Raw genomic sequence first — 27500 nt, 5'->3', positions numbered from 1 at the left:
TATTCGGCAAGAAGAGCGTTGCTATTTAAGCCAAAAACGCAAGTTTTTTCCTATTCGGCACGACATATATTCAATATAACCATATTGAAAAAATAGAGGAATTCAAACTGTCAAGGAATAGTTGAAACTTTAAGATAACATAAGACTTAAGAAGTTGAAATATGACCTTACATGTTATTATTATAATTAAAACTATATACTAAACCACCGGCGTCATACAGCGCTGATAATTCACATATAACTTTATTCACTATGTGTGGAGGAGTTTAGTGAATATTTAGTCAGATCACATTTAAAAAAAATAAGAGTGGCATGTCATACATAGTTTAAAATCAGCTGTCTCCATATTTAGTCAGCTCTTAGATCCGCCCACACGGACCACAGGTGTTCCTAAATCCGTCCACACTAACCACAAATGCTCCTAGAGCCGCCTACACAGACCATAAGTGTATTTAGATTAATCCACGAAGACACAAGTACTCTTAGATTCGCCTATACAGACCACATGTGTTTCTAGATCCGCCCACACAGACCACAAGTGTTTCTAGATCCGCCCACACAGATCACAAGTGTTCCTATATCCGCCCACACAGACCACAAGTGTTTCTAGATCCGCCCACACAGACCACAAGTGTTCCTAGATCCGCCCACACAGACCACAAGTGTTCCTAGATCCGCCCACACAGACCACAAGTGTTCCTAGATCCGCCCACACAGACCACAAGTGTTCCTAGATCCGCCCACACAGACCACAAGTGTTCCTAGATCCGCCCACACAGACCACAAGTGTTCCTAGATCCGCCCACACAGACCACAAGTGTTCCTAGATCCGCCCACACAGACCACAAGTGTTCCTAGATCCGCCCACACAGACCACAAGTGTTCCTAGATCCGCCCACACAGACCACAAGTGTTCCTAGATCCGCCCACACAGACCACAAGTGTTCCTAGATCCGCCCACACAGACCACAAGTGTTCCTAGATCCGCCCACACAGACCACAAGTGTTCCTAGATCCGCCCACACAGCCCACAAGTGTTCCTAGATTCGCCCACACAAACCACACACGTCACTGCTACATACAAGACTCCCACGTCACTGCTACATACAAGACTCCCACGCCACTGCTACATACAAGACTCCCACGTCACTGCTACATACAAGACTCCCACGCCACTGCTACATACAAGACTCCCACGTCACTGCTACATACAAGACTCTCACGTCACTGCTACATACAAGACTCTCACGTCACTGCTACATACAAGACTCTCACGTCACTGCTACATACAAGACTCTCACGTCACTGCTACATACAAGACTCTCACGTCACTGCTACATACAAGACTCTCACGTCACTGCTACATACAAGACTCTCACGTCACTGCTACATACAAGACTCTCACGTCACTGCTACATAGAAGACTCTCACGTCACTGTTACATAGAAGACTCCCACGTCACTGCTACATAGAAGACTCTCACGTCACTGTTACATAGAAGACTCCCACGTCACTGCTACATAGAAGACTCTCACGTCACTGTTACATAGAAGACTCTCACGTCACTGCTACATAGAAGACTCTCACGTCACTGCTACATAGAAGACTCTCACGTCACTGCTACATACAAGACTCTCACGTCACTGCTACATACAAGACTCTCACGTCACTGCTACATACAAGACTCTCACGTCACTGCTACATACAAGACTCTCACGTCACTGCTACATACAAGACTCTCTTGGATAATGGAGTTGTTTCTGCATTCATGATGTGAATAGGGGATCTCTGGGTCTATGACGGGGTTACCTGGAGGTTACCTGGAGGTTATTCCGGGGATCAACGCCCCCGCGGCCCGGTCCATGACCAGGACTCCCGATGGATCAGGGCCTGATCAACTAGGCTGTTACTGCTGGCCGCACGCAGTCCAACGTACGAGCCACAGCCCGGCTGATCCGACACTGACTTTAGGTATCTGTCCAGCTCTCTCTTGAAGACAGCCAGGGGCTTATTGGCAATTCCCCTAATGCTTGATGGGAGGCTGTTGAACAGTTTTGGGCCCCGGACACTTATGGTGTTTTCCCTTAGTGTACCAATGGCGCCCCTACTTTTTATTGGGGGCATTTTGCATCGCCTGCCCAGTCTTTTACTTTCGTAGGGAGTGATTTCTGTGTGCAGATTTGGGACCATTCCTTCCAAGATTTTCCAAGTGTAGATTATGATATATCTCTCCCTCCTGCGTTCCAACGAATACAAGTCAAGTGCTTCCAAGCGTTCCCAGTAGTTAAGATGCTTGACAGAACTTATACGTGCAGTAAAGGATCTCTGTACACTCTCTAGTTCTGCGATTTCACCTGCTTTGAATGGAGATGTTAATGTACAGCAGTATTCCAGCCTAGAGAGAACAAGTGATTTGAAAAGGATCATCATTGGCTTGGCATCTCTCGTTTTGAACGTTCTCATTATCCATCCTATCATTTTCTTTGCGCAGCTAGAAGCAACTTCTATCAATAAACGATGGTATTTACTAACACGGATGTATGTGTGGTATGAAGGCAAATATAGGTGGTACTTGCCGTTATATTTAAGGGCAATCGAGGCTGCTAGGGGGTCGGCTCTCAGGTGATCTAGGTGAGGTAGGAAGGGTCGTCCTAGCCAGGGAAAACCACCGCCACCTGCAAAACAAGAAATAAGGTTAGATGTGTGTACCAGCTCTTCAGGTGAAGGTGACAGGTGCAGAAGAACCCCTAAGCTGAGACCAGGTGAAGGGTGTGAAGTATGAGAAGAGGCCAGAGGTACTACCCCTGATGATACTAGAAGACAGAAGGACCAGAGGTGACATGATTACAACGAGCAAAATAATGAAAGTATTGACAGGGTAGAGAAGGAGAGTCTGAGAGGCGGGTGTCAGGTACTCGAAGTCACAACTGTAAGTTGAAAACACCGATGATCCATAAGTATGTTACGAAATACTTCTTCAGCCTTCGAGTGGTCAGGAAATGAAACGACCAAAAAAGCAAAGTGGTAGAGGCAGAATCCATACATAGTTCTAAGAATAGGTATGACAGGGCTCCATCAACCAGAAGAGAGTGCAACCAGCAACGGCCAGCAAAGTGACAGGGGCAGGAGTTGAGACTCGATCCCTGCAACCACAACTGGGTGAGTACAATTAGTTGAGTACTCTCAGGTGAGTACAGGTTGCAGGACGCCAGTGGAAATAAGCTACGGACTTTTTTGGGGGGTTATACTATGTAATTTAAATCTGTGTTACTATGCATAACACTTGTAATCACCTAACACAGTAATTTTACGTAAATAAACTTACTAAGAGGTCTTGCAAAAACTTCGAGAAAATCAAGATGATTGTTTTAATGGTTTAAAACTGGGAAAACACGAGTTCATGAACCCAAGGGGAAATAAGCCACATTGTTTAGTTTTATTAAGTTTATTCAGGTACAGGTACACAAATGTATTTACATAAATTATCATACATTGCAACATATATGTAAATTGATAAATTAGACACATGTGCAACTCTTGGGTATCTTTATTGAGGAAACGTTTCGCCACACAGTGGCTTCATCAGTCCATACAAAGGAGAATCTTGAAGAACAGGAGGAGAATGAGGTAATCAGTCCCTCAACCTTGAGTCGATGTGGTCAGTCCATCAATCTTGAATAGAATACGGCATACGTGCTGAGGAGCTTATAAACCGTTGGCAGGAGAGGTGCAGAAGTCATAGGTCGTGTAACATTTGTTCAATGTTGAAGTAGGTCGTGCCCAAGAATTAGGCAAGCGAAGAATTCCCAAGTATTAAGATCCCAAGAAGTTGCAGTGTCTGACAGGTTTGTAGATGAATGGTTCAGAGAACCGACATGTTGATAAATTAGACACATGTGCAACTCTTGGGTATCTTTATTGAGGAAACGTTTCGCCACACAGTGGCTTCATCAGTCCATACAAAGGAGAATCTTGAAGAACAGGAGGAGAATGAGGTAATCAGTCCCTCAACCTTGAGTCGATGTGGTCAGTCCATCAATCTTGAATAGAATACGGCATACGTGCTGAGAAGGAGCTTATAAACCGTTGGCAGGAGAGGTGCAGAAGTCATAGGTCGTGTAACATTTGTTCAATGTTGAAGTAGGTCGTGCCCAAGAATTAGGCAAGCGAAGAATTCCCAAGTATTAAGATCCCAAGAAGTTGCAGTGTCTGACAGGTTTGTAGATGAATGGTTCAGAGAACCGACATGTTGATAAATTAGACACATGTGCAACTCTTGGGTATCTTTATTGAGGAAACGTTTCGCCACACAGTGGCTTCATCAGTCCATACAAAGGAGAATCTTGAAGAACAGGAGGAGAATGAGGTAATCAGTCCCTCAACCTTGAGTCGATGTGGTCAGTCCATCAATCTTGAATAGAATACGGCATACGTGCTGAGAAGGAGCTTATAAACCGTTGGCAGGAGAGGTGCAGAAGTCATAGGTCGTGTAACATTTGTTCAATGTTGAAGTAGGTCGTGCCCAAGAATTAGGCAAGCGAAGAATTCCCAAGTATTAAGATCCCAAGAAGTTGCAGTGTCTGACAGGTTTGTAGATGAATGGTTCAGAGAACCGACATGTTGATAAATTAGACACATGTGCAACTCTTGGGTATCTTTATTGAGGAAACGTTTCGCCACACAGTGGCTTCATCAGTCCATACAAAGGAGAATCTTGAAGAACAGGAGGAGAATGAGGTAATCAGTCCCTCAACCTTGAGTCGATGTGGTCAGTCCATCAATCTTGAATAGAATACGGCATACGTGCTGAGAAGGAGCTTATAAACCGTTGGCAGGAGAGGTGCAGAAGTCATAGGTCGTGTAACATTTGTTCAATGTTGAAGTAGGTCGTGCCCAAGAATTAGGCAAGCGAAGAATTCCCAAGTATTAAGATCCCAAGAAGTTGCAGTGTCTGACAGGTTTGTAGATGAATGGTTCAGAGAACCGACATGTTGATAAATTAGACACATGTGCAACTCTTGGGTATCTTTATTGAGGAAACGTTTCGCCACACAGTGGCTTCATCAGTCCATACAAAGGAGAATCTTGAAGAACAGGAGGAGAATGAGGTAATCAGTCCCTCAACCTTGAGTCGATGTGGTCAGTCCATCAATCTTGAATAGAATACGGCATACGTGCTGAGAAGGAGCTTATAAACCGTTGGCAGGAGAGGTGCAGAAGTCATAGGTCGTGTAACATTTGTTCAATGTTGAAGTAGGTCGTGCCCAAGAATTAGGCAAGCGAAGAATTCCCAAGTATTAAGATCCCAAGAAGTTGCAGTGTCTGACAGGTTTGTAGATGAATGGTTCAGAGAACCGACATGTTGATAAATTAGACACATGTGCAACTCTTGGGTATCTTTATTGAGGAAACGTTTCGCCACACAGTGGCTTCATCAGTCCATACAAAGGAGAATCTTGAAGAACAGGAGGAGAATGAGGTAATCAGTCCCTCAACCTTGAGTCGATGTGGTCAGTCCATCAATCTTGAATAGAATACGGCATACGTGCTGAGAAGGAGCTTATAAACCGTTGGCAGGAGAGGTGCAGAAGTCATAGGTCGTGTAACATTTGTTCAATGTTGAAGTAGGTCGTGCCCAAGAATTAGGCAAGCGAAGAATTCCCAAGTATTAAGATCCCAAGAAGTTGCAGTGTCTGACAGGTTTGTAGATGAACCATTCATCTACAAACCTGTCAGAGGAATTCTTCGCTTGCCTAATTCTTGGGCACGACCTACTTCAACATTGAACAAATGTTACACGACCTATGACTTCTGCACCTCTCCTGCCAACGGTTTATAAGCTCCTTCTCAGCACGTATGCCGTATTCTATTCAAGATTGATGGACTGACCACATCGACTCAAGGTTGAGGGACTGATTACCTCATTCTCCTCCTGTTCTTCAAGATTCTCCTTTGTATGGACTGATGAAGCCACTGTGTGGCGAAACGTTTCCTCAATAAAGATACCCAAGAGTTGCACATGTGTCTAATTTATCAACATGTCGGTTCTCTGAACCATTCATCTACAAATATATGTAAATTACCTAGGATAACCCAAAAAATTCAAAGTGACTTAGTAAGTTTATGTATACATACAATGATTATCATACGTAACAGCATATGTGTAGAAACTCCAGGATAACCTATAAAAGTCAGAGTGATTTATTTCCATTGTGGTATATTAGAATAAATCTAATAATTTAGTATTTTGTTCGCACGTAACATCTGCGGGTCCTTAAAAGACCTCTACAAAAAAATCAAACCACTTTGTCTCATTTTTTTTGGGTGGGGGGGGAAGGGGTTATCCTAGGTAATTTACACTATGTATGATAATTGTATTCATGTAAACCTTACGTTATGTATAAGTGTAAATAAAAAATACAGGTACCAGAACACTAATATGTATTTCCTCATCAATACAGTGGTAGACTGAGGAGGTAGAGTGTCACAACTACTGGAAATCTTAACAAATTAGACGTTACTGACTAGACAAGACACCATGTGCACATTATTATAATAAAAAAGAAGCGCTAAACCACCACGAGCACAACTCTGCTGCTCCTGTATTTACACTCCGGCACCTACAGCCGAGCCCGGATAGCTCAGTCGGTAGAGCATTAGGCTTTTAACCTAAGGGTCCAGGGTTCGAGTCCCTGTTCGGGCGAGATTGTTTTTAATAAATACGAACAAAACAAGTGTTGAAAGAGGAAGCAAAGAATGTATCTGTTACTTAACACACATGTTCAGCGTCAGAATATTTGACCGATGGAAATATGTCGTCAGTAGTGGCTTCTAATACTGTGTTTATATCTTACTTCACGTTTATCGGTATTTTATGCCACATTTTACCCCCAAGAATGCTTCTTCCTGGTTATTTCTTCCCTTGTGTCACAAATTATAATCAAGGGGAAGCGCTAAACCCGTAGGATTATACAGCGCCTGTAAGGGGGGGGGCGAGGATGTGGAAGGTATTCAGGCTTAATTCAGGGAACTGGAGCACAGATCCAATTCCCTAGATCAAGAGCCCCTCACCAGCGTCAAGGAACCTTCCTTGAGGGGTTGTGTCACAATAAACCTGAATTACCGGTGGGGCAAACAATGCCTTAACTACCGGCAGTTCAACCTGTCTACTATGATAGTTATTTTCTCGCACCTAATCTTTGCCCCTTCAGACACGTAGTATTTGTTACTCTAATTAAGATTACTGTAAATTAACTTTTGCACATGGTTAACTGACAATTATAAGATGAAATAAACTATGTGCTCGTGTCTGGCAATGCGTGACATGGATACACAGGAACGAGATACCGACAAGTAGCAGAAAAAGAGAAACTATCGCTTAGAATATGTTTATTGGAAATGTGTCGGTTGTGGGATCTTATTCACTCCAAAGGTGCACCAGGACGGCGATATGAGAGATACTGTAAGGTCCTTGAAGCGTTGTTAACTCTCTCACACTCGCTGTTTAAGCTGGAAAATGAACTGGTTGTTTGGCCCTGCCCTTGGCGTCACAACTTACACCAAACTGTGGGAGGAACGAACTAAGTTTCCCAGCGTAGTGGTGTAATTACCTCCCGGTCGTAAGTCAGTGACACAATTGCCCACCTAACAACCCAACCACCCACAGGTATAACAAGAGCTAAAATTGACGCGAGACCCATCACCGGAGATAATAAAATTCACCGTAAATAAACAAAGTTATGAGCTCAGATTTACTAACAATCACCACAAGATAAGAGAGACCAATTTGAGGTCATCTCATGCACCTGTAATCACCCCGAAACACCTGTAATTACGGTGTAATGAAGACACCGGCCGCAGATAACGATGGGAGACCACCTCGCATGACGCTGATGGTTTTACTTGTTGGTTTAAAGCGCCATGAAACGCGTGATGCGGCGGTCAGGGTGAGATGTTATGACTGGCCATTAATACACGCCCAAAATATAGTGTGTATACTCCGAGAGGTGTATATCCCTTAGGGTATATGCCTTAAAAGTTCATTTTAACCGCAAGGTTAAAATTAACTCTTAAAACATATACACTGACTCAGGATGAACGTGTTTTCAGTATTATATATTTTGGCGATTCTCGCCAAGCTAAGTGTAAGCACAGTCTTTCATCTGTACTCTAAATGCTGTGTCTATAGTTCAGTGTACATACGCTGAAAGTTTACGCCACTCTATTTTAGGGACCAATGTGTTGTTGATTTTAATAACATGTTGACTGTTGCCTCAATAACCTCGCACAGTCGATGGCTGTACCTGTGACAACCTTGTGACTGGAGTACCTGTGACAACTTTGTGACTGGAGCACCTGTGACAACTTTGTGACTGGAGTACCTGTGACAACCTTGTGACTGGAGTACCTGTGACAACCTTGTGACTGGAGCACCTGTGACAATTTTGTGACTGGAATACCTGTGACAACTTTGTGACTGGAGTACCTGTGACAACCTTGTGACTGGAGTACTTGTGACACCCCGTCAACCAGGCTGTTGCTTCTAATGGCAGTGTACAGAAAGTACACACTTGAGGGTATATATTAAGAATGCAGACTAAGAGTACACTGAGAGCACATACATGAGTGCACAGAGAGTACACACAAGAGTACACTAAGCCAGCAGAACATAACTGTGTGGTAAGGCTGCATATATTTATGAATAATATTATCTAATAACCTTGTACCTAAATTTTGCATAATAATGAATAATAATGAGGGGAAACGCACGCAAGCACGCACGTACACACACACACACACACACACACACACACACACACACACACACACACACACACACACACACACACACACACACACACACACACACACACACACACACACACACACACAACGAGTATGCACAGATAAGGAGGGAGGCCCATCGACAGTATGAAAACGATATAGCATCGAAAGTCAACTCTAACCCGAAACTACTGTATAGCCACATTAGGAGGAAGACAACAGTCAAAGACCAGGTGATAAGGCTGAGGAAAGAAGGTGGGGAACTCACAAGAAACGATCAAGAAGTATGTGAGCTCAATATGAGATTTAAGGAAGTATTTACAGTGGAGACAGGAAGTCCTCTGGGGGGACAGAACAGAGGGGGACACCAGCAAGGAATATACCAACAATTGTTGGATGACATACAAATGAAGAGGTGAAGAAGCTGCTAAGGGACATCGATATCTCAAAGGCAATGGGACCGGACATCTCCCCGTGGGTTCTTAGAGAGGGAGTGGATATGCTGTGTGTGCCACTTACCACAATCTTCAATCCCTGGAAACTGGGCAACTACCTGGGGTATGGAAGTCGGCAAATGTAGTTACCATTTTTAAAAAAGTAGACAGAAAAGAGGCACTAAACTATAGACCAGTGTCACTGACGTGTATAGTATGCAAAGTTATGGAGAAGATTATCAGGAGAGTGGTGGAGCACTTGGAACGGAACAAGAGTATAGACGCCAACTAGCACGGATTCAGGGAAGGCAAATCCTGTGTCACAAACCATCTGGAGTTTTATGATAAAGTAACAGAAGTAAGACACGAGAGAGGGGAGGGTTGATTGCATCTTCTTAGACTGCAAGAAGGCCTTTGACACAGTTCCTCACAAGAGATTAGTGCAAAAGCTAGAGGATCAGGCGCATATAACAGGAAGGGCACTACAATGGATCAGAGAATACCTGACAGGGAGGCAACAACCAGTCATGGTACGTGATGAGGTATCACAGTGGGCACCTCTGACGAGCGGGGTCCCACAGGGGTCGGTCCTAGGACCAGTGCTATTTTTGGTACATGTGAACGACATGATGGAAGGGTTAGACTCAGAAGTGTCGCTGCTTGCAGAAAATGTGAAGTTAATGAGGAGAATTAAATCAGATGAGGATCAGGCAGGACTTCAAAGAGACCTGGACAGACTGGACACCTGGTCCAGCAACTGGCTTCTCGAATTTAACCCCGTTAAATGAAAAGTCATGAAGACAGGAGAAGGGCACAGAAGACCGCAGACGGAGTATAGGCTAGGTGGCCAAAGACTGCAAACCTCGCTCAAGGAGAAAGATCTTGGGGTGAGTATAACACCGAGCATGTCTCCGGAAGCACACATCAACCAGATAACTGCTGCAGCATATGGGCGCCTGGCAAACCTGAAAACAGCGTTCCGATACCTTAGAAAGGAATCGTTCAAGACACTACACCGTGTACGTCAGGCCCATACTGGAGTATGCAGCACCTGTTTGGAACCCGCACTTGATCAAGTACGTCAAGAAATTAGAGAAAGTGCAAAGGTTTGTAACAAGGTTAGTTCCAGAGCTAAGGGGAATGTCCTATGAAGAAAGGTTAAGGGAAATCGGCCAGACGACACTGGAGGACAGGAAGGTCAGGGGAGACATGATAACGACATATAAAATACTGCGCGGAATAGACAAGGTGGACAAAGACAGGATGTTCCAGGGAGGGGACACAGAAACAAGAGGTCACAATTGGAAGTTGAAGACTCAGATGAGTCAAAGGGATGTTAGGAAGCATTTCTTCAGTCATAGAGTTGTCAGGCAGTGGAATAGCCTAGAAAGTGACGTAGTGGAGGCGGGTACCATACATAGTTTTAAGACGAGGTTCGATAAAGCTCATGGAGCAGGGAGAGAGGGCCCAGTAGCAACCAGTGAAGAGGCGGGGCCAGGAGCTAAGACTCGACCCCTGCAACCACAAATAGCTGAGTACATACACACGAAGAAAGGTTAAGGGAAATCGGTCTGACGACACTGCAGGACAGGAGTATTATGGGAGACAGGATGTTCCAGAGATGGGATACACAAACAAGAGGTCACAATAGGAATTTGAAGACTTACACGAGTCAGAGGGATGTTAGGAAGTATTTCTTCAGTCATAGAGTTGTCAGGAAGTGGAATAGTCTGGAAAGTGAAGTAGTGGAGCCTGGAACCATGAATAGTTTTAAGACGAGGTTTGATAAAGCACATGGAGCAGTGAATGGGCGGGGCCAAGAGCTATGATTCGACCCCTGCAACCACATATAGGTGAGTATACACACACACACACACACACACACACACACACACACACACACACACACACATACACACACACACACACACACACACACACACACACACACACACACACACACACACACACACACACACACACACACACACACACCTAGTGTCTAATCGACATGTGCCTAGTACCAAATGGTAACTAACAAGAACATAAAAGAGAGGGTAGGGTATAGGGTGTCATCCTTGTTTTTAAGACATTGTTCGATACAGTACCTCACAGAAGACGGCTACCCAGACTGAAAGAGCAGGCGAGGGTGGCTGAGGAGGTGCTCAAACAGGTACAAGAATACTCAATGACAAGACAGTGGAGTGGGCAGGTGTGACGAGTGGGGTCCTTCAGAAATCAGTGCTGGGACCGTTGCTTTTCTTGATTCAAATAAGTGACTTGCCAGTGAAAAAAAAAATGGCTTGTATTTTTCACTGTTTACGGATGACAGGAAATTAACTAGGTGGACAGGAGCTATTGTTACCTGAGGAGGATGTTTGAGTGAGGTTATTGGTGTTTGAGTAGGGGTGGTGTTGGAATGGGGTTGCTGTTGTTTGAGTGAGGTTGGTGTTGTTGTTGGAGTGGGGCTGGTGTTGTTGGAGTGCAATTGTTGAGTAAGGCTGTTGTTGAGTGGGTTTTTTTGTTTGAGTGAAGTTGGTGTTGTTGCTTGAGTTGGGTTTGTGTTGTTGTTTGAGTGGGGGCTGGTGTTGGAATGGGGTTGCTGTTGTTTGAGTGGGGTTGGTGTTGTTGTTGGAGTGGGGCTGGTGTTGTTGGAGTGCAATTGTTGAATAAGGCTGTTGTTGAGTGGGTTTTTTTGTTTGAGTGAAGTTGGTGTTGTTGCTTGAGTGGGGTTGGTGTTGTTGCTTGAGTGGGGTTGGTGTTGTTGCTTGAGTGGGGTTGGTGTTGTTGTTTGAGTGGGGTTGGTGTTGTTGCTTGAGTGGGGTTGGTGTTGTTGCTTGAGTGGGGTTGGTGTTGTTGCTTGAGTGGGGTTGGTGTTGTTGCTTGAGTGGGGTTGGTGTTGTTGCTTGAGTGGGGTTGGTGTTGTTGCTTGAGTGGGGTTGGTGTTGTTGCTTGAGTGGGGTTGGTGTTGTTGCTTGAGTGGGGTTGGTGTTGTTGCTTGAGTGGGGTTGGTGTTGTTGCTTGAGTGGGGTTGGTGTTGTTGCTTGAGTGGGGTTGGTGTTGTTGCTTGAGTGGGGTTTGTGTTGTTGCTTGAGTGGGGTTGGTGTTGTTGCTTGAGTGGGGTTTGTGTTGTTGCTTGAGTGGGGGATGATTCATGTTTTAATCTTAGTTCAACCTTAAAATCTTGACTAAATTAGCTGCAGTATCTTTATCATGTGTTTGGACTACTGATAATATTAATCTGTTTCACAGATCAGGTTTAAAAATCAGATCTAATTTCTGTTTCTTTCATTCTGAAAAACTAACTTAATCAGATGGGTGTTTTATGGGCAATAAATTGATGTGTTCATCTTACCACGAACCTCCTGGCATGTGTGTGTACCCACCTAGTTGTGGTTGTAGGGGTCGATTCACAGCTCCTGGCCCAGCCTCTTCACTGGCCGCTACTCGGTTACTGTTCCCGCTCCATGAGCTTTATCATACCTCTTCTTAAAGCTTTGTATGGATCCTGCCTCCACTACATCACTACCCAGACTATTCCACTTCCTCACAGCTTTATGACTAAAGAAGTACTTCCTAACATCCCTGTGGTTCATCTGAGTCTTCAACTTCTGTGTCCCATCTTTGTGTACTCACCTAATTGTGGTTGCAGGGGTCGATACTCAGCTCCTGGCCCCGCCTCTTCACTGATCGCTACTGGGTCCTCTCTCTCTCTCTGATTCCTGAGCTTTGTCATACCTCTTCTTAAAACTATGTATGTATGTATGTGTGTGTGTGTGTGTGTGTGTGTGTGTGTGTGTGTGTGTGTGTGTGTGTGTGTGTGTGTGTGTGTGTGTGTGTGTGTGGTATAACTTAGTATCCCTGGGTGGCCCGGGCAAAAACAAACTGACATTTCAAACAAACGAATAAAGTGCAGTAACAAGAACAAGACGTCCACAAACAACGACAGACAGATCACAACATCAACTACGACCACAACTTTAAAAAAATAACGATGACTATAAGGACAACAGTTTTAATGACACGATCATGATTTACAACAACTGCAACAACAACTGCAACAACTACAACAACTGCAACAACAACTGCAACAACTGCAACAACTACAACAACTGCAACAACAACTACAACAACTACAACTGCAACAACAACTGCAACAACAACTACAACAACTGCAACAACAACTACAACAACTACAACTGCAACAACAACTGCAACAACTACAACAACTACAACAACTGCAACAACTGCAACAACTGCAACAACTACAACAACTACAACAACTGCAACAACTGCAACAACTACAACAACTACAACAACAACTGCAACAACTACAACAACTGCAACAACTGCAACAACAACTGCAACAACAACTACAACAACTGCAACTACAACTGCAACAACAACTGCAACAACGACAACAACTGCAACAACTGCAACAACAACTGCAACAACTACTACAACAACTGCAACAACAACCAACAAACATCAACAATGATAAACAAAAGCGACTGTACGAAGAAAAAAAAAGATAAAAAAAAGAGAGCAACACTGCCACCAACAATAACAACAACAGCAACAACAACAACAACAACAACAACAACAACAACAACAACAACAGCAACAACAACAACAGCAAAAACATCAACAACAACAGCCACCACCTGTAAGTTACCTGTACACGGTTTCGGGGTCACCGCCCCCGCGGCCTGGTCCAGACCAAGCCTACAGGGTGTTGACCTGATCAACGAGGCTGTTTGTGCCACCACTCTCAAAGCAGCTTAAGCACCACAGCCCAGCTGTTCAGTCCCTAAATTACAATTATTATAATTATGGGGAGCGCTAAGCCCGTAGGATTATACAGCGCATGTAGGGGGGGATGGAAGGTATTCAGGCTGAATTCAGGGAACCGGAGTACAGATCCAGTTCCCTAGATCAAGAGCCCCGCTGGCTCTTGAAGGCAGCCAGGGCTCCATTTGCAATTCCCCCTTATATATGAAGAGAAAGTGTTGAAAAGCCTTGGTCTCCTTACACTTATTGAGATGTCTCATTGCACTCCTGCTTTACACTGGAGGTATCTTTCACCACAGCCTACCGACCTTCTTAACTTCAAAGGGTATGATTTCGGCTTACAAATTTGGGGCCAATCCCTTCAAAGTTTTCTACATGTAGATTATGATGTATCCTTCTTGCCTAACTTCCAAGGAGTACAGCTACATGAAGGTAGCTGAAGGGATTCCTGGCTTTCTCGGGAATTCAATGGTTTGACCGAGCTTAAACAAGCAGTGATGGTTCTCTGTACATTCTTCAGATCTGAAATTTCTCTTTCCTTGAAGGGAAACATTAGAATAAACCAATATTCCGGCCTGAAGAGAACAAGTGACATGCGTATCATCATTGGCTAGGCAATTCTTGTATTGAAGGTTCTAGTTATCCGGTCCATCATTTTCATTGCAGCTGTAATAATAGCATTGTGATAATAACAAAGACAACAATAGCAACGTGGAGAGAAATGGTAGAATAACAGCGAAAACAACAACAACAATAAACACAAACAATCTTAGAGTGTAAACACAAGCACCAAACTGGCAGTAAACACTACCTAGACCTCTCCTCCCACCCTAAAAATAAACATACACACATTAACTGCTGGCAGCAGCAGCAGCAGCAGCAGCAGCAGCATGTTGCAGAATGAAAGTGCGCAGTAGCAGCAGGCAGAAGCAGCAGCAGCAGTGGCAGTGCTGCTGCTGGCAGCAGCAGAAAAAGGCAGCAGCAGCAGCAGCAGCATGTTTGCAGCAGCAGGCTAGCAGCAGCACAGCAGCAGTGAAAGTACAGCAGCAGCAGAGTGCAAGGCAGTGCAGCAGCGGCAGCAGCAGCAGCAGCAGCAAAAAGGCAGCAGCAGCAGAAAGTGCAAGCAAGAGCAGCAGCAGCAGTACAGCAGCAGTAAGCAAGCAGCAGAGCAGCAGCAGCAGCAGCAGTGGCCAAGCAGCAGAAAAGTAGCAGTGCTGGTTGGCAGTAGCAGCAGCAGCAGCAAGGTTGGCAGCAGAGCGGTTACAGCAGCAGCAGAAAAGGCAGCAGCAGCAGCAGCGGCAGCGGCGTTACAGCAGCAGCAGCAAGGTTACAGCAGCAGCAGTGCAAGGCGTTGGCAGCAGCAGCAGTGCAAGCAGCAGCAGCAGCAGAGTGCTGTTGTTAGCAGCAGTGGGCAAGCGTTGAGCAGCAGCACTGCTGGGCTACAGCAGCAGCAGCAGCAGAGTGCGTTAAGTAGCAGCAGGCTGCAGCAGCAGTAGCAGTAGAAAGTAAGGCAGCAGCAAAGAGAGTGCAGCAGCAGCAGCAGTGAGAAAAGGTTATAGCAGCAGTAGCAGAAAAGGCAGCAGCAGAGAGTACAGCAGCAGTAGAGCAGTGCAGCTGTTGCAGCAGTGAGTGTTGCAGCAGCAGCTAAGAGTGGCACAGAGCAGGCAGCACAAGGCAGCAGCAGCAATGGCCAAGGCAGCAGCAGCAGTGGCAGCAAGCAGCAGCAGCAGCAGCAAGCAGCAGCAGCAGCAGCATGCTGTTGGCAGCAGCATGCCAGCAGCAGCAGAAGAAAAAAGGCAGCAGCAGCAGCAGCAGCGGGCTGCTGGCAGCAGCAGCAGCGGCAGCAGCTGCTGGCAGCAGCAGAAAGTAAGAAAGTGCTGCTGCAGCAGCAGAAAGTAAGGCAGCAGCAGCAGCGCGCTACAGCAGCAGCAGCAGCAGCAGCAGCAAGGCAGCAGCAGCAGCAGCAGCAGCAGCGCTGCCAGCAGCAGCGGCAGCGCGTTGGGCAGCAGAGTGGAAGGCAGCAGCAGCAGCAGCAGCAGCAGCAGCAGCAGCAGCAGCAGCGCGCTACAGCAGCAGCAGCGCTGCTGCGGCAGCAGCGCAGCAGCAGCAGGCAGCAGCAGCAGCAGTGAGCGCGTTGTTGCGCAGCAGCAGCATGTTGGCAGCAGCAGCAGCAGCAGCAGCAGCAGCAAGCGTTAAGAGCAGTAGCACAGCAAAGAGTGAAAGAAAGCAGCAGCAGCATAAGCATAAACAGCAGCAGCATGCTGGCAGCAATTAGCAGCAGTAGTGGCACATAGCAGTGAGCAGTGGCAGTACTACAGCAGCAGCAGTGAAAAAGGTTGCAGCAGTGAAAGAGTGCAAGGTTACAGCAGCAGCAGCAGAAAAGGCAGCAGCAGCAGCAGCAGCAGCAGCATGCATGCTGCAGCAGCAGCAGTGCTAAGCAGCAGCAGCAGCAGCAGGCAGCATGCTGGCAGCAGCAGCAGCAGTGCAGTGCTGCTAAGCAGCAGCAGGCGGCAGTGCTGCTGGCAGCAGCAGTACAGCAGCAGCAGCAGTAGCAGTAGCAGTAGCAGAAAAGGTTGGCAGCAGAGCAGCAGCAGAGCAGTGAGCATAGCAGCAGCAGCAGCAGCAGCAGCAGCAGCAGGCGCAGCAGCAGCAGTGGGCTGCAGCAGCAGCAGCAGCAGCAGCAGCAGTGGGCCAAGTTGCAGCAGTAGCGGCACAGCAGCAGTAGCAGCAGGCGTTAAGAGCTTGCAGCAGTGAAAAGGTTACAGTAATAGCAGCAGAAAAAGGTTACAGTAGCAGCAGCACAGTGGCAAGCAGCAGCAGAAGAAAAAAGGCAGCAGCAGCAGCATGCAAGCAGCAGTGTTGAAAAAGGTTACAGCAGCAGCAGAGCAGCAGTACAAGCAGCAGTGCGTTACAGCAGCAGCAGCAGAAAAAGGTTGGCAGCAGCAGCAGAGCAGTGTTACAGCAGCAGCAGCAAGGTTACAGCAGCAGCAGTGAAAGTACAGCAGCAGCAGCAGTGAGCACACAGCAGCAGCAGCAGCACAGTGGGCTGCGCAGCAGCAGCAGCGGCAGCAGCAGCAGCAGGCCGCAGCAGCAGCAGCAGCAGCAGCAGCAGCAGCAGCAGCGGGCAGCAGCAGCAGCAGGCAGCACAGCAGCAGCAGCAGCGGCAGTAGCAGCGGTGAAAAGGCAGCAGAGCAGTACAGCAGCAGAGTACAGCACAGCAGCAGCAGCAGCAGCAGCAGCAGCAGCAAGGCACAGCAGCAGCAGCAGTGGCACCAGCAGCAGGCAGCAGCAGCAGGAGCAAGGTTGTTATAGCAGTGACGTTAAGGAAAGTGAGCAGCAGTGCTGCTGCAGCAGCAGCAGCAGAGCGGCAGCAGCAGCAGCAGCAGCAGCGGCAGTGGCAGCAGCAGCAAGAGCAGCACAACCGTTAGCAGCAGCAGCAGCAGTGCTGCAGCAGCAGCAGCGCAGCAGCAGCAGCAGCAGTGCCAGCAGCAGCAGCAGCCGCAGTGCAAGTAGCAGAGCAAAGGTTGGCAGCAGCAGCAGCAGCAGCAGCAGCAGCAGCAGTGCTGCTGCTGCAGCACCAGTGAGTCACAGCAGCAGCAGCAGTGGGCAAGGCAGTAGCAGCAGCAGCGGCACCAGCAGCAGCAGGAGTATACAAGTTGCTAAGTAGCAGCAGAGTACATAAGTAGCAGCAGCAGAGAGCAGGCGAAAGCACAGCAGCAGCAGCAGCAGCAGCAGTAGCAGAAAAAGGTTATAGCAGCAGCAGCAGTGCTGTTGCTGCCACAGCAGCTGGCAGCACACAGCAGAGAGCATGCTGCTGGGCAGTAGCAGCAGTGCTGGGGCAGCAGAGCAGAAAGAGTACAGCAGCAGCAGCAGCAGCAGCAGCAGTGAGCGGCATGCTGTTAGCAGCAGCAGCAGGCCGTTGTTGGCAGGTTGCAGCATGCTGCCAGCAGCAGTGAGGCATGTTGCAGGCAGAGCAGAGCACAGCAGGCAGAAAGTAAGAGCAGGCAGCAGCATGTTGGCAGCATACAAGCAGTGCTGTTGCAGCAGCAAAGAGTGAAGGCAGCAGCAGCAGCAGCAGCAGCAGCAGCAGCAGCAGCAGCAAGGCAGCGGCAGCAGCGGCAGTAAGCAGCAGGCAGCAGCGGGCCAAAGGGCAGCAGCAGCAGCAGCAAGGCAGCAGCAGCACCACTGTTAAGCACGAGCAGCAGCAGCAGCATGCCAGCAGCAGCAGCAGCAGCGGGCAGCTGCAGCAGCAGCTGCTGCTACAGCAGCAGCAGCAGCAGCATGCAGCAGCAGCAGCAGAACAGCAAGGCAGCAGCAGCAGCAGCAGCAGTGCAGCAGCAGCAGCAGCGTTGCAGCAGCAGCAGCTGCCGCAGCAGCAGCAGCAGCATGCCGCAGCAGCAATAGCAGCAGCGGCTGGCGCAGCAGCAGCAGTGCGTTGCTAGCAGCAGCAGCAGCAGCAGCAGCAGCAGCGCAGCAGCACAAGCAGCATCAGCAGCAGCAGCGCAGCGCTACAGCAGCACAAGAGCGCTGCTACAGCAGCGCAGCATGCTGCTGGCAGCAGCAGCAGCAGCATGCAACAGCAGCAGCCCAAGCAGCAGCAGCAGTAGCACAGCAGCAGCAGCAGTGCTGTTGGCAGCGCAGCAGCAGCAGCACAGCAGCAGCAGGCGGCGTTGCTGGTACCAGCAGCAGCGCTGCCGCAGGCAGCAGCAGCAGCGCTGGTTACAGCAGCAGCAGAAAAAGGCAGCAGCAGAGCAGAAAGTGGCTGCTGCAGCAGCATACAAGAGCAGTGTGTGCAAGCAGCAGTGAGCAGCAACAGCAGCAGTGCTGCCAGCAGCAGCAGCAGCAGTGCTGCTACAGCAGCAGCAGCAGCAAGGCAGCAGCAGCGGCAGCAGCAGAAGTACAAGCGCAGCAGCAGCAGCAGCAGTGGCAGCAGCAGCAGCAGCAGCAGTGCTGCTCGCAGCAGCAAGGCAGCAGCAGCAGCAGCATGCCAGCAGCAGCAGCGCAGCAGCAGCAGCAGCAAGGCAGCAGCAGCAGCAGTGCTGTCTGGCAGCAGCAGAAAAAAAAGAAAGAGCAAAAGCAACAGCAGAGTAAACGCACAGCAGCAGCAGTACAGCAGCAGTAGTGAGTAGTAAGGCAGTAGCAGTAGAGAGTAGCAAGGTTACAGTGAGCAGCAGTGGGCAAGGCAAAGTACTAGCAGCAGCAAGTGTTACAGCAGCAGCAGCGGCAGCAGCAGCAGCAGCAAAGGCAGCAGCAGCAGCAGTGGCGCAGAGTAGCAAGCAGCAGCAGCAGCAGCGCAGTAGCAGCAACAACAGCAGCGGCAAGGCAGCAGCAGCAGAAGTGCAGCAGCAGCAGCAGCGCGGGGATGAGTGGAGGGGGTGGCAGCAGTTCTAGATAATTCATTTAATACCCACGTAACTGCCCCGTTCGCTGCATTTAATCACGAAAACACAAGGCGGGAGCTTCTTATTCACCTCTGTGTGTGTCTGTGTCTGTCTGTCTGTCTCTCTCCCTTTTTCACATAAGGTTTTATAAGGTTAGGTTAAAGGTTTCTACCTTTATTTACAAGCTAAGAGTTGTTACCTACATCAGCTCATTTAAAAGCCTTTTTATTGTTATGAGACACACAAGTAGGAAACAGGAAAAAATTGGAGCCATCTGTGGGCCAGTGATTTCATTTCGTCATCTGACTTTATTTCGTTGATGTCATTATGCTGTACGAACATGTTCCAGACTCGAGTCATCTTAGGAATAAATGATCTCAAATTAAGTGGTATTCTTGAGGAAGATGCACCCAGAGTGTATGTGCTGTTTGCTGCCCGTCATGTTGTGTAGAAGCTCACCTCTCGCTGCCCTCGGAGAGCAGCCAAGTGCGATACTTTGACAATGTTGGTATATCTAAGGTTGTACATAACTGTAAGGCCGTCCACATCCCTCCGGTGTTGAAGGCTCTGCTGGAAGGACAGATCTGTCTAGGCCGGATCCAGACGAGAGATAAGTCGTCTTGCTCTGCTCTCCGTTCTATTAAGAAGTCGCAGATGAGATGGGGGACAGACAATCCAAGGAAGTGAGGCATACTCAAGGTGTGAGCGTACTCGTGCCTCGTGTAGAATCTTGCAACCTTTACTGTAGAGCAGATGCGAGATACGCCTAAGTGCTGTAAACTTCCTGGCTGCTTTGTTTACAAGATGGTTCTTCGTGGTCGGTTTGGAGTCAGATTTCACCCCAAGGATATCAGCTTCGTCCTCGGGTACCAACACACTTCCATCCATCCTTACCTCTGTTCCAGCATTACCATCATGGTGCTTAGAGACCATCATTTGTATTTTCTCTGCCATCATTCTTCCCAAGCTGATATAGCTGAAAGTTGGTGACTGATGTAACTTTGAGGAGCTGGCATTACCGCTCTTGGATCAGTAAATGATACAGTACAGTCGTCTGCACATGAATAGGATTCTTGGGATGAGTTGAACGTCATTAAAGTAGACATTCCATAACAATAGTCCAAGTACACTTCCCTTTGGAGCACTTGTACCAATAGACCAATAGAATGTGTTGTTGACTATTTCCTTTGAGAACTACATTTAGAGATCTTCCTTGAAGGTAATCACTGAGGAGGCATAGTGCTGTTGTATTGCCAAGAGTCCCTGGAGATATACCAGGCTGACTTTGGACTCATCCAGTGACTAGTACCACGTACTGGAAAGGTTTAACAACAGATCAGCAGCAGACTGATTTTTTCTGGAGCCACATTGTTGGTCACAAAGAAGCGAGTGGTAGTCGAAAAACGCTGTTATCTGCTGTGTGATTGTCTCAAGGATCTTGTCAGTGATTGATTGACAGAAGTGACACTAGTCTGTAGTTGCTGATTTCCGCTCTGCTCTTGTTTTTGTAAACTGGGACTACATATGCCTCTTTCCACAGAGAAGACAATTTACACTGTGCTAGACACAGTGATCCTTGCTGGATCATAAACTTGCATCTTGTCAACAAATTGTTCTGCAAAGAGATCAGCTTTCTCCTGACTGCTAGTAGAGACGGTCCCATCTTGCCGATTTAGAGGGGGAGGGGGATAAATTCATCAGGTAAATAACCTTGTCCGTTCTTGGCCAAAGACTACCAGGTTTTGCAGCCCACTCTACCTGATGCCAGTTTTTTTTTTTTATGTCAGCCTTCCATATAGAAATGGCCCACTTCTGGACTTCTTCACTTTGTCAACAGGCTTTCCTGTGCAGGTTCCAGTTATAGACAGTAGGATGCCTCTTATACCTCCTCCAAACCTTGTACTTAGAAGTAGCAGCCTTTCGACAACGAAAGTCAAACCAAGGCTGATCTGAAGGCTTCATGACATACTGCCGATGAGGTATGTATTTTTGTTGGAGATTAAGGATGTGTTCAGTGAAAGTATTCACTTGGTTATCAATGTCACCTTGGAGAAGAAGATTCCAGTCGCCGGTGGCGACCTCAGAACAGAGTCGGTCAGTTCCCTCTTTCCCAGCCAAGTTGTGCGTGTGGATTCTTCACCTTGTTCTGTTGGAATCTTCATTGTCGTCAAAACAGCCTTGTGGTTAATTAATCCAACATAGCCAAATGGGTTGGCAAGCGACTATATAGTGTCTTCAGATATATCGCTCATTACTGGGTCGAGGGAGGAGCCAGAGAATGTGAGTAGGGAAGTCAACAAAGTTTCTCATGTCAAACATTGCAAGGTCATCAAAATCCCCACAGAGATCTGTACATTGCACACGCTAGTACACAGGTGCTAGTGTTTATACAAAAGCTTGAAAAACATTATTTCCAGGTGATTAGAGATGGCATCATCAATGATTTGGTCATGAACGCTTTTAGAAAAGCACACAGCAACAACTCCTTGCCCTTGCCTGTCTCTCCTCTTCCAAAATTTTCCGGAGTCCTGAAGTTCAAAAATGTCACAACAACAACAGCGATCAGGTCGGGAAATCGAGTGTTCACGAAACTGTGCGTGAGCTCACCATTGGTAATTAAGCCTCTAAATGTTGGCAGACAGGATGCTGATACATTGGCTCCTCATGACTGTTGAGCTTGAGTTGGTGGGTGTGTAAGGTGCTCTAGCATGTGACATGTAGGACACTGGGTCAGTCACTGGGGCACAGCTCTGTGGTCGTGTATAAGGCACAACTGCTGAGCCGAGACAGGAGTAGCTGAGTGGGAGACGTGTGTGTGTGTTCACCAGTTCTGAGATCCTATTAGTTTGTTCCCGGAATAAATCTCTATAGAGCGGGTGATCCTACTCATTTCGCTGCTGGGTAATGAATCTGGGTGATTAATCTGCTCCCTCTGCCGGTGGCCAAGAAGTTGTACACGATTTTTCAGCTGCAGTGTATTGAGCCCAACCTGTGGAGGGCAAGTGCTGACATGTTTCCACCAGTTATTTGTTGTTGATTAATCTTAATGCCAGTATTCCAGGCCTTCTCTCTGTCTGTCTCTGTCTCTGTCTGTCTGTCTGTCTGTCTGTCTCTCTCTCTCTCTCTCTCTCTCTCTCTCTCTCTCTCTCTCTCTCTCTCTCTCTCTCTCTCTCTCTCTCGCTTGATGGAAGTATATAAAAAATAAGAAAAGACACAAAAAAATCATAAGAAGACTCGTACCGGAGTTGAGGAAACCGCACTGCCAGGAGATACTGAAGGAACTTTCACTAACAAACTTCAGGAACTTTCGCTAACAAACTTCAGGAATTTTCAGTAACAAACTTTAGGAACTTTCAGTAATAAACTTCAGGAACTTTCACTAACAAACTTCAGAAACTTCCACTAACAAACTTCAGGAACTTTCACTAACAAACTTCAAGAACTTTCACTAACAAACTTCAGAAACTTTCACTAACAAACTTCAAGAACTTTCACTAACAAACTTCAGAAACTTTCACTAACAAATTTCAGAAACTTTCACTAACAAACTTCAAGAACTTTCACTAACAAACTTCAGAAACTTACACTAACAAACTTAAGAAACCTTCACTAACAAACTTCAAGAACTTTCACTAACAAACTTCAGAACTTTCACTAACAAACTTTAAGATCTTTCACTAACAAACTTCAGAAACTTTCACTAACAAACTTTAAGATCTTTCACTAACAAACTTCAGAAACTTTCACTAACAAACTTCAAGAACTTTCACTAACAAACTTTAAGATCTTTCACTAACAAACTTCAAGATCTTTCACTAACAAACTTCAAGATCTTTCACTAACAAACTTCAAGAACTTTCACTAACAAACTTTAGGATCTTTCACTAACAAACTTCAAGAACTTTCACTAACAAACTTCAAGATCTTTCACTAACAAACTTCAAGAACTTTCACTAACAAACTTTAAGATCTTTCACTAACAAACTTCAAGAACTTTCACTAACAAACTTCAGGAACTTTCACTAACAAACTTCAAGAACTTTCACTAACAAACTTCAAGAACTTTCACTAACAAACTTCAAGAACTTTCACTAACAAACTTTAAGATCTTTCACTAACAAACTTCAAGATCTTTCACTAACAAACTTCAGGAACTTTCACTAACAAACTTCAAGAACTTTCACTAACAAACTTCAAGATCTTTCACTAACAAACTTCAAGATCTTTCACTAACAAACTTCAAGAACTTTCACTAACAAACTTCAGGAACTTTCACTAACAACATTAGAAGACAGGAAAATCATGGGAGCTGTGATCATGACATGCAAACTTTTGTGTGGTATGTGAAGCACACTACACAATGTGGAACACTCCACAATGTGGAACACTCCACAATGTGGAACACTACACAATGTGGAACACTACACAATGTGGAACACTACACAATGTGGAACACACTACACAATGTGGAACACACTACACAATGTGGAACACACTACACAATGTGGAACACACTACACAATGTGGAACACTCCACAATGTGGAACACTACACAATGTGGAATACTACGGAGGAAATAAATGGTACAAAATACCGACACAATGGAAATATAAACACATATGCAGTATAATGTGATCCTTTATTGACTACGTTTCGCCCACACAGTGGGCTTTTTCAAGTCACAAACAGATCTACCTGGGGTGGAAGGGACGCGAGTATTTATAGTCAGGTTCAGAATGTTGAGGTCAGGTGAAGAATGCTGCATCTGATGATGTACCGAGTGGGGTTATAGAGTCTAAAATCTTGGGTAGCTTGCAAGGGAGATTGGATAAGTCTGTGAGCAGACCTTCTGCAGTGTTCTTCCATTCCTGTGTTCTTATGTGGGATAACGATGAAGAAGTTTCTTGGCAAGTGGTTCAGCTATGTTATAGAAGCCACTATTCTGGTTGAAGTTGTCGGATATAGAAATAAGTGATGATTCCAGGATTCTTCGGTATTAAGTGTTGTCTTCTGTGGCGATAAGTCTTGAGTTTCTGTAGTTTATCAAATGGTTGTGTGAATTACGGTGTTGTACACAGGCATTTCTTGTGTCGTCTGCTCACAAACTTATCCAATCTCTCTTCCAAGCTACCCAAGATTTTAGACTCTATAACCCCACTCGGTACATCATCAGATGCAGCATTCTCCACCTGACCTCAGCATTCTGAACCTGACTATAAATACTCGCGTACCTTCCACCCCAGGTAGATCTGTTTGTGACTTGAAAAAGCCCACTGTGTGGGCGAAACGTAGTCAATAAAGGATCGCAATGTACTGCATCCGTGGAACACTACACAATGTGGAACACACTACACAATTTGAAACACACTACACAATGTGGAGCACACTACACAATGTGGAACACTACACAATGTGGAACACACTACACAATATGGAACACACTACACAATGTTGAACACTCCACAATGTGGAACACTACACAATGTGGAACACACAATGTGTGGAACACACTACACGATGTGGAACACACTACACAATGTACACACTACACACTGTGGATGTGAACACTCCACAATGTGGAACACTACACAATGTGGAACACTCCACACACTACACAATGTGGAACACACTACACAATGTGGAACACTACACAATGTGGAACACTACACAATGTGGAACACTACACAATGTGGAACACTACACAATGTGGAACACTACACAATGTGGAACACACTACACAATGTGGAACACTACACAATGTGGAACACTACACAATGTGGAACACTACACAATGTGGAACACTACACAATGTTGAACACTCCACAATGTGGAACACTACACAATGTGGAACACACTACACACTGTGGAACACACTACACAATGTGGAACACTCCACAATGTGGAACACTACACAATGTGGAACACTACACAATGTGGAACACACTACACAATGTGGAACACTACACAATGTGGAACACTACACAATGTGGAACACACTACACAATGTGGAACACTACACAATGTGGAACACTACACAATGTGGAACACACTACACAATGTGGAACACTACACAATGTGGAACACTACACAATGTGGAACACTACACAATGTGGAACACTACACAATGTGGAACACTACACAATGTGGAACACACTACACAATGTGGAACACTACACAATGTGGAACACACTACACAATGTGGAACACTACACAATGTGGAACACACTACACAATGTGGAACACTACACAATGTGAAACACACTACACAATGTGGAACACACTACACAATGTGGAACACTACACAATGTGGAACACACTACACAATGTGGAACACTACACAATGTGAAACACACTACACAATGTGGAACACACTACACAATGTGGAACACTACACAATGTGGAACACACTACACAATGTGGAACACACTACACAATGTGGAACACTACACAATGTGGAACACTACACAATGTGGAACACTACACAATGTGGAACACACTACACAATGTGGAACACTACACAATGTGGAACACTACACAATGTGGAACACACTACACAATGTGGAACACTACACAATGTGGAACACTACACAATGTGGAACACTACACAATGTGGAACACACTACACAATGTGGAACACTACACAATGTGGAACACTACACAATGAACACACTACACAATGTGGAACACACTACACTACACAATGTGGAACACTACACAATGTGGAACACTACACAATGTGGAACACTACACAATGTGGAACACACTACACAATGTGGAACACACTACACAATGTGGAACACTACACAATGTGGAACACTACACAATGTGGAACACACTACACAATGTTGAACACTACACAATGTGGAACACTACACAATGTGGACACACTACACAATGTGGAACACACTACACAATGTGGAACACTACACAATGTGGAACACTACACACACTACACAATGTGGAACACTACACAATGTGGAACACTACACAATGTGGAACACTACACAATGTGGAACACACTACACACCCTACACAATGTGGAACACACTACACAATGTGGAACACACTACACAATGTGGAACACACTACACAATGTGGAACACACTACACAATGTGGAACACACTACACAATGTGGAACACTACACAATGTGGAACACTACACAATGTGGAACACTACACAATGTGGAACACACTACACAATGTGGAACACTACACAATGTGGAACACTACACAATGTGGAACACACTACACAATGTGGAACACTACACAATGTGGAACACACTACACAATGTGGAACACACTACACAATGTGGAACACACTACACAATGTGGAACACTACACAATGTGGAACACTACACAATGTGGAACACTACACAATGTGGAACACTACACAATGTGGAACACTACACAATGTGGAACACTACACAATGTTGAACACTCCACAATGTGGAACACTACACAATGTGGAACACTCCACAATGTGGAACACTACACAATGTGGAACACACTACACAATGTGGAACACACTACACAATGTGGAACACACTACACAATGTGGAACACTACACAATGTGGAACACTACACAATGTGGAACACTACACTACACAATGTGGAACACTGGAACACTACACAATGTGGAACACTACACAATGTGGAACACTACACAATATGGAACACTACACAATGTGGAACACTACACAATGTGGAACACTACACAATGTGGAACACTACACAATGTGGAACACTACACAATGTGGAGCACACTACACAATGTGGAACACACTACACAATGTGGAACACTACACAATGTGGAACACACTACACAATGTGGAACACTACACAATGTGGAACACTACACAATGTGGAACACACTACACAATGTGGAACACACTACACAATGTGGAACACTACACAATGTGGAACACTACACAATGTGGAACACTACACAATGTGGAACACACTACACAATGTGGAACACACTACACAATGTGGAACACACTACACAATGTGGAACACTACACAATGTGGAACACTACACAATGTGGAACACTACACAATGTGGAACACTACACAATGTGGAACACTACACAATGTGGAACACACTACA

General features: G+C 46.0%; 1 protein-coding gene and 1 non-coding gene across 2 annotated transcripts in view; one reads left to right on the top strand and one right to left on the bottom strand.

The window, feature by feature from the left end:
• Positions 1 to 359: 359 nt before the first annotated feature.
• The window catches only part of LOC128691556 (runt-related transcription factor 3-like), a 115401-nt gene continuing 88260 nt past the window's right edge, over positions 360 to 27500 (bottom strand). Inside the window, exons 4-5 of the mRNA XM_053780397.2 lie at positions 2533 to 2675; positions 360 to 431 (exon numbers count right to left, since the gene is read on the bottom strand). Of these exons, the coding sequence (XP_053636372.2) occupies positions 360 to 431; positions 2533 to 2675 (215 nt within the window). The remainder of the gene's footprint in view (positions 432 to 2532; positions 2676 to 27500) is intronic.
• Positions 6631 to 6703, top strand: TRNAK-UUU (transfer RNA lysine (anticodon UUU)). Its single transcript has one exon. It is a non-coding gene; the product is annotated as a tRNA-Lys (tRNA).

This window comes from Cherax quadricarinatus, chromosome 26 (genome assembly GCF_038502225.1).
Source record: "Cherax quadricarinatus isolate ZL_2023a chromosome 26, ASM3850222v1, whole genome shotgun sequence".
In the NCBI taxonomy this organism is placed as follows: domain Eukaryota; kingdom Metazoa; phylum Arthropoda; class Malacostraca; order Decapoda; family Parastacidae; genus Cherax; species Cherax quadricarinatus.
Note: the sequence above shows the minus strand (reverse complement) of the source record. Positions and strands in the feature narration are given on the sequence as shown.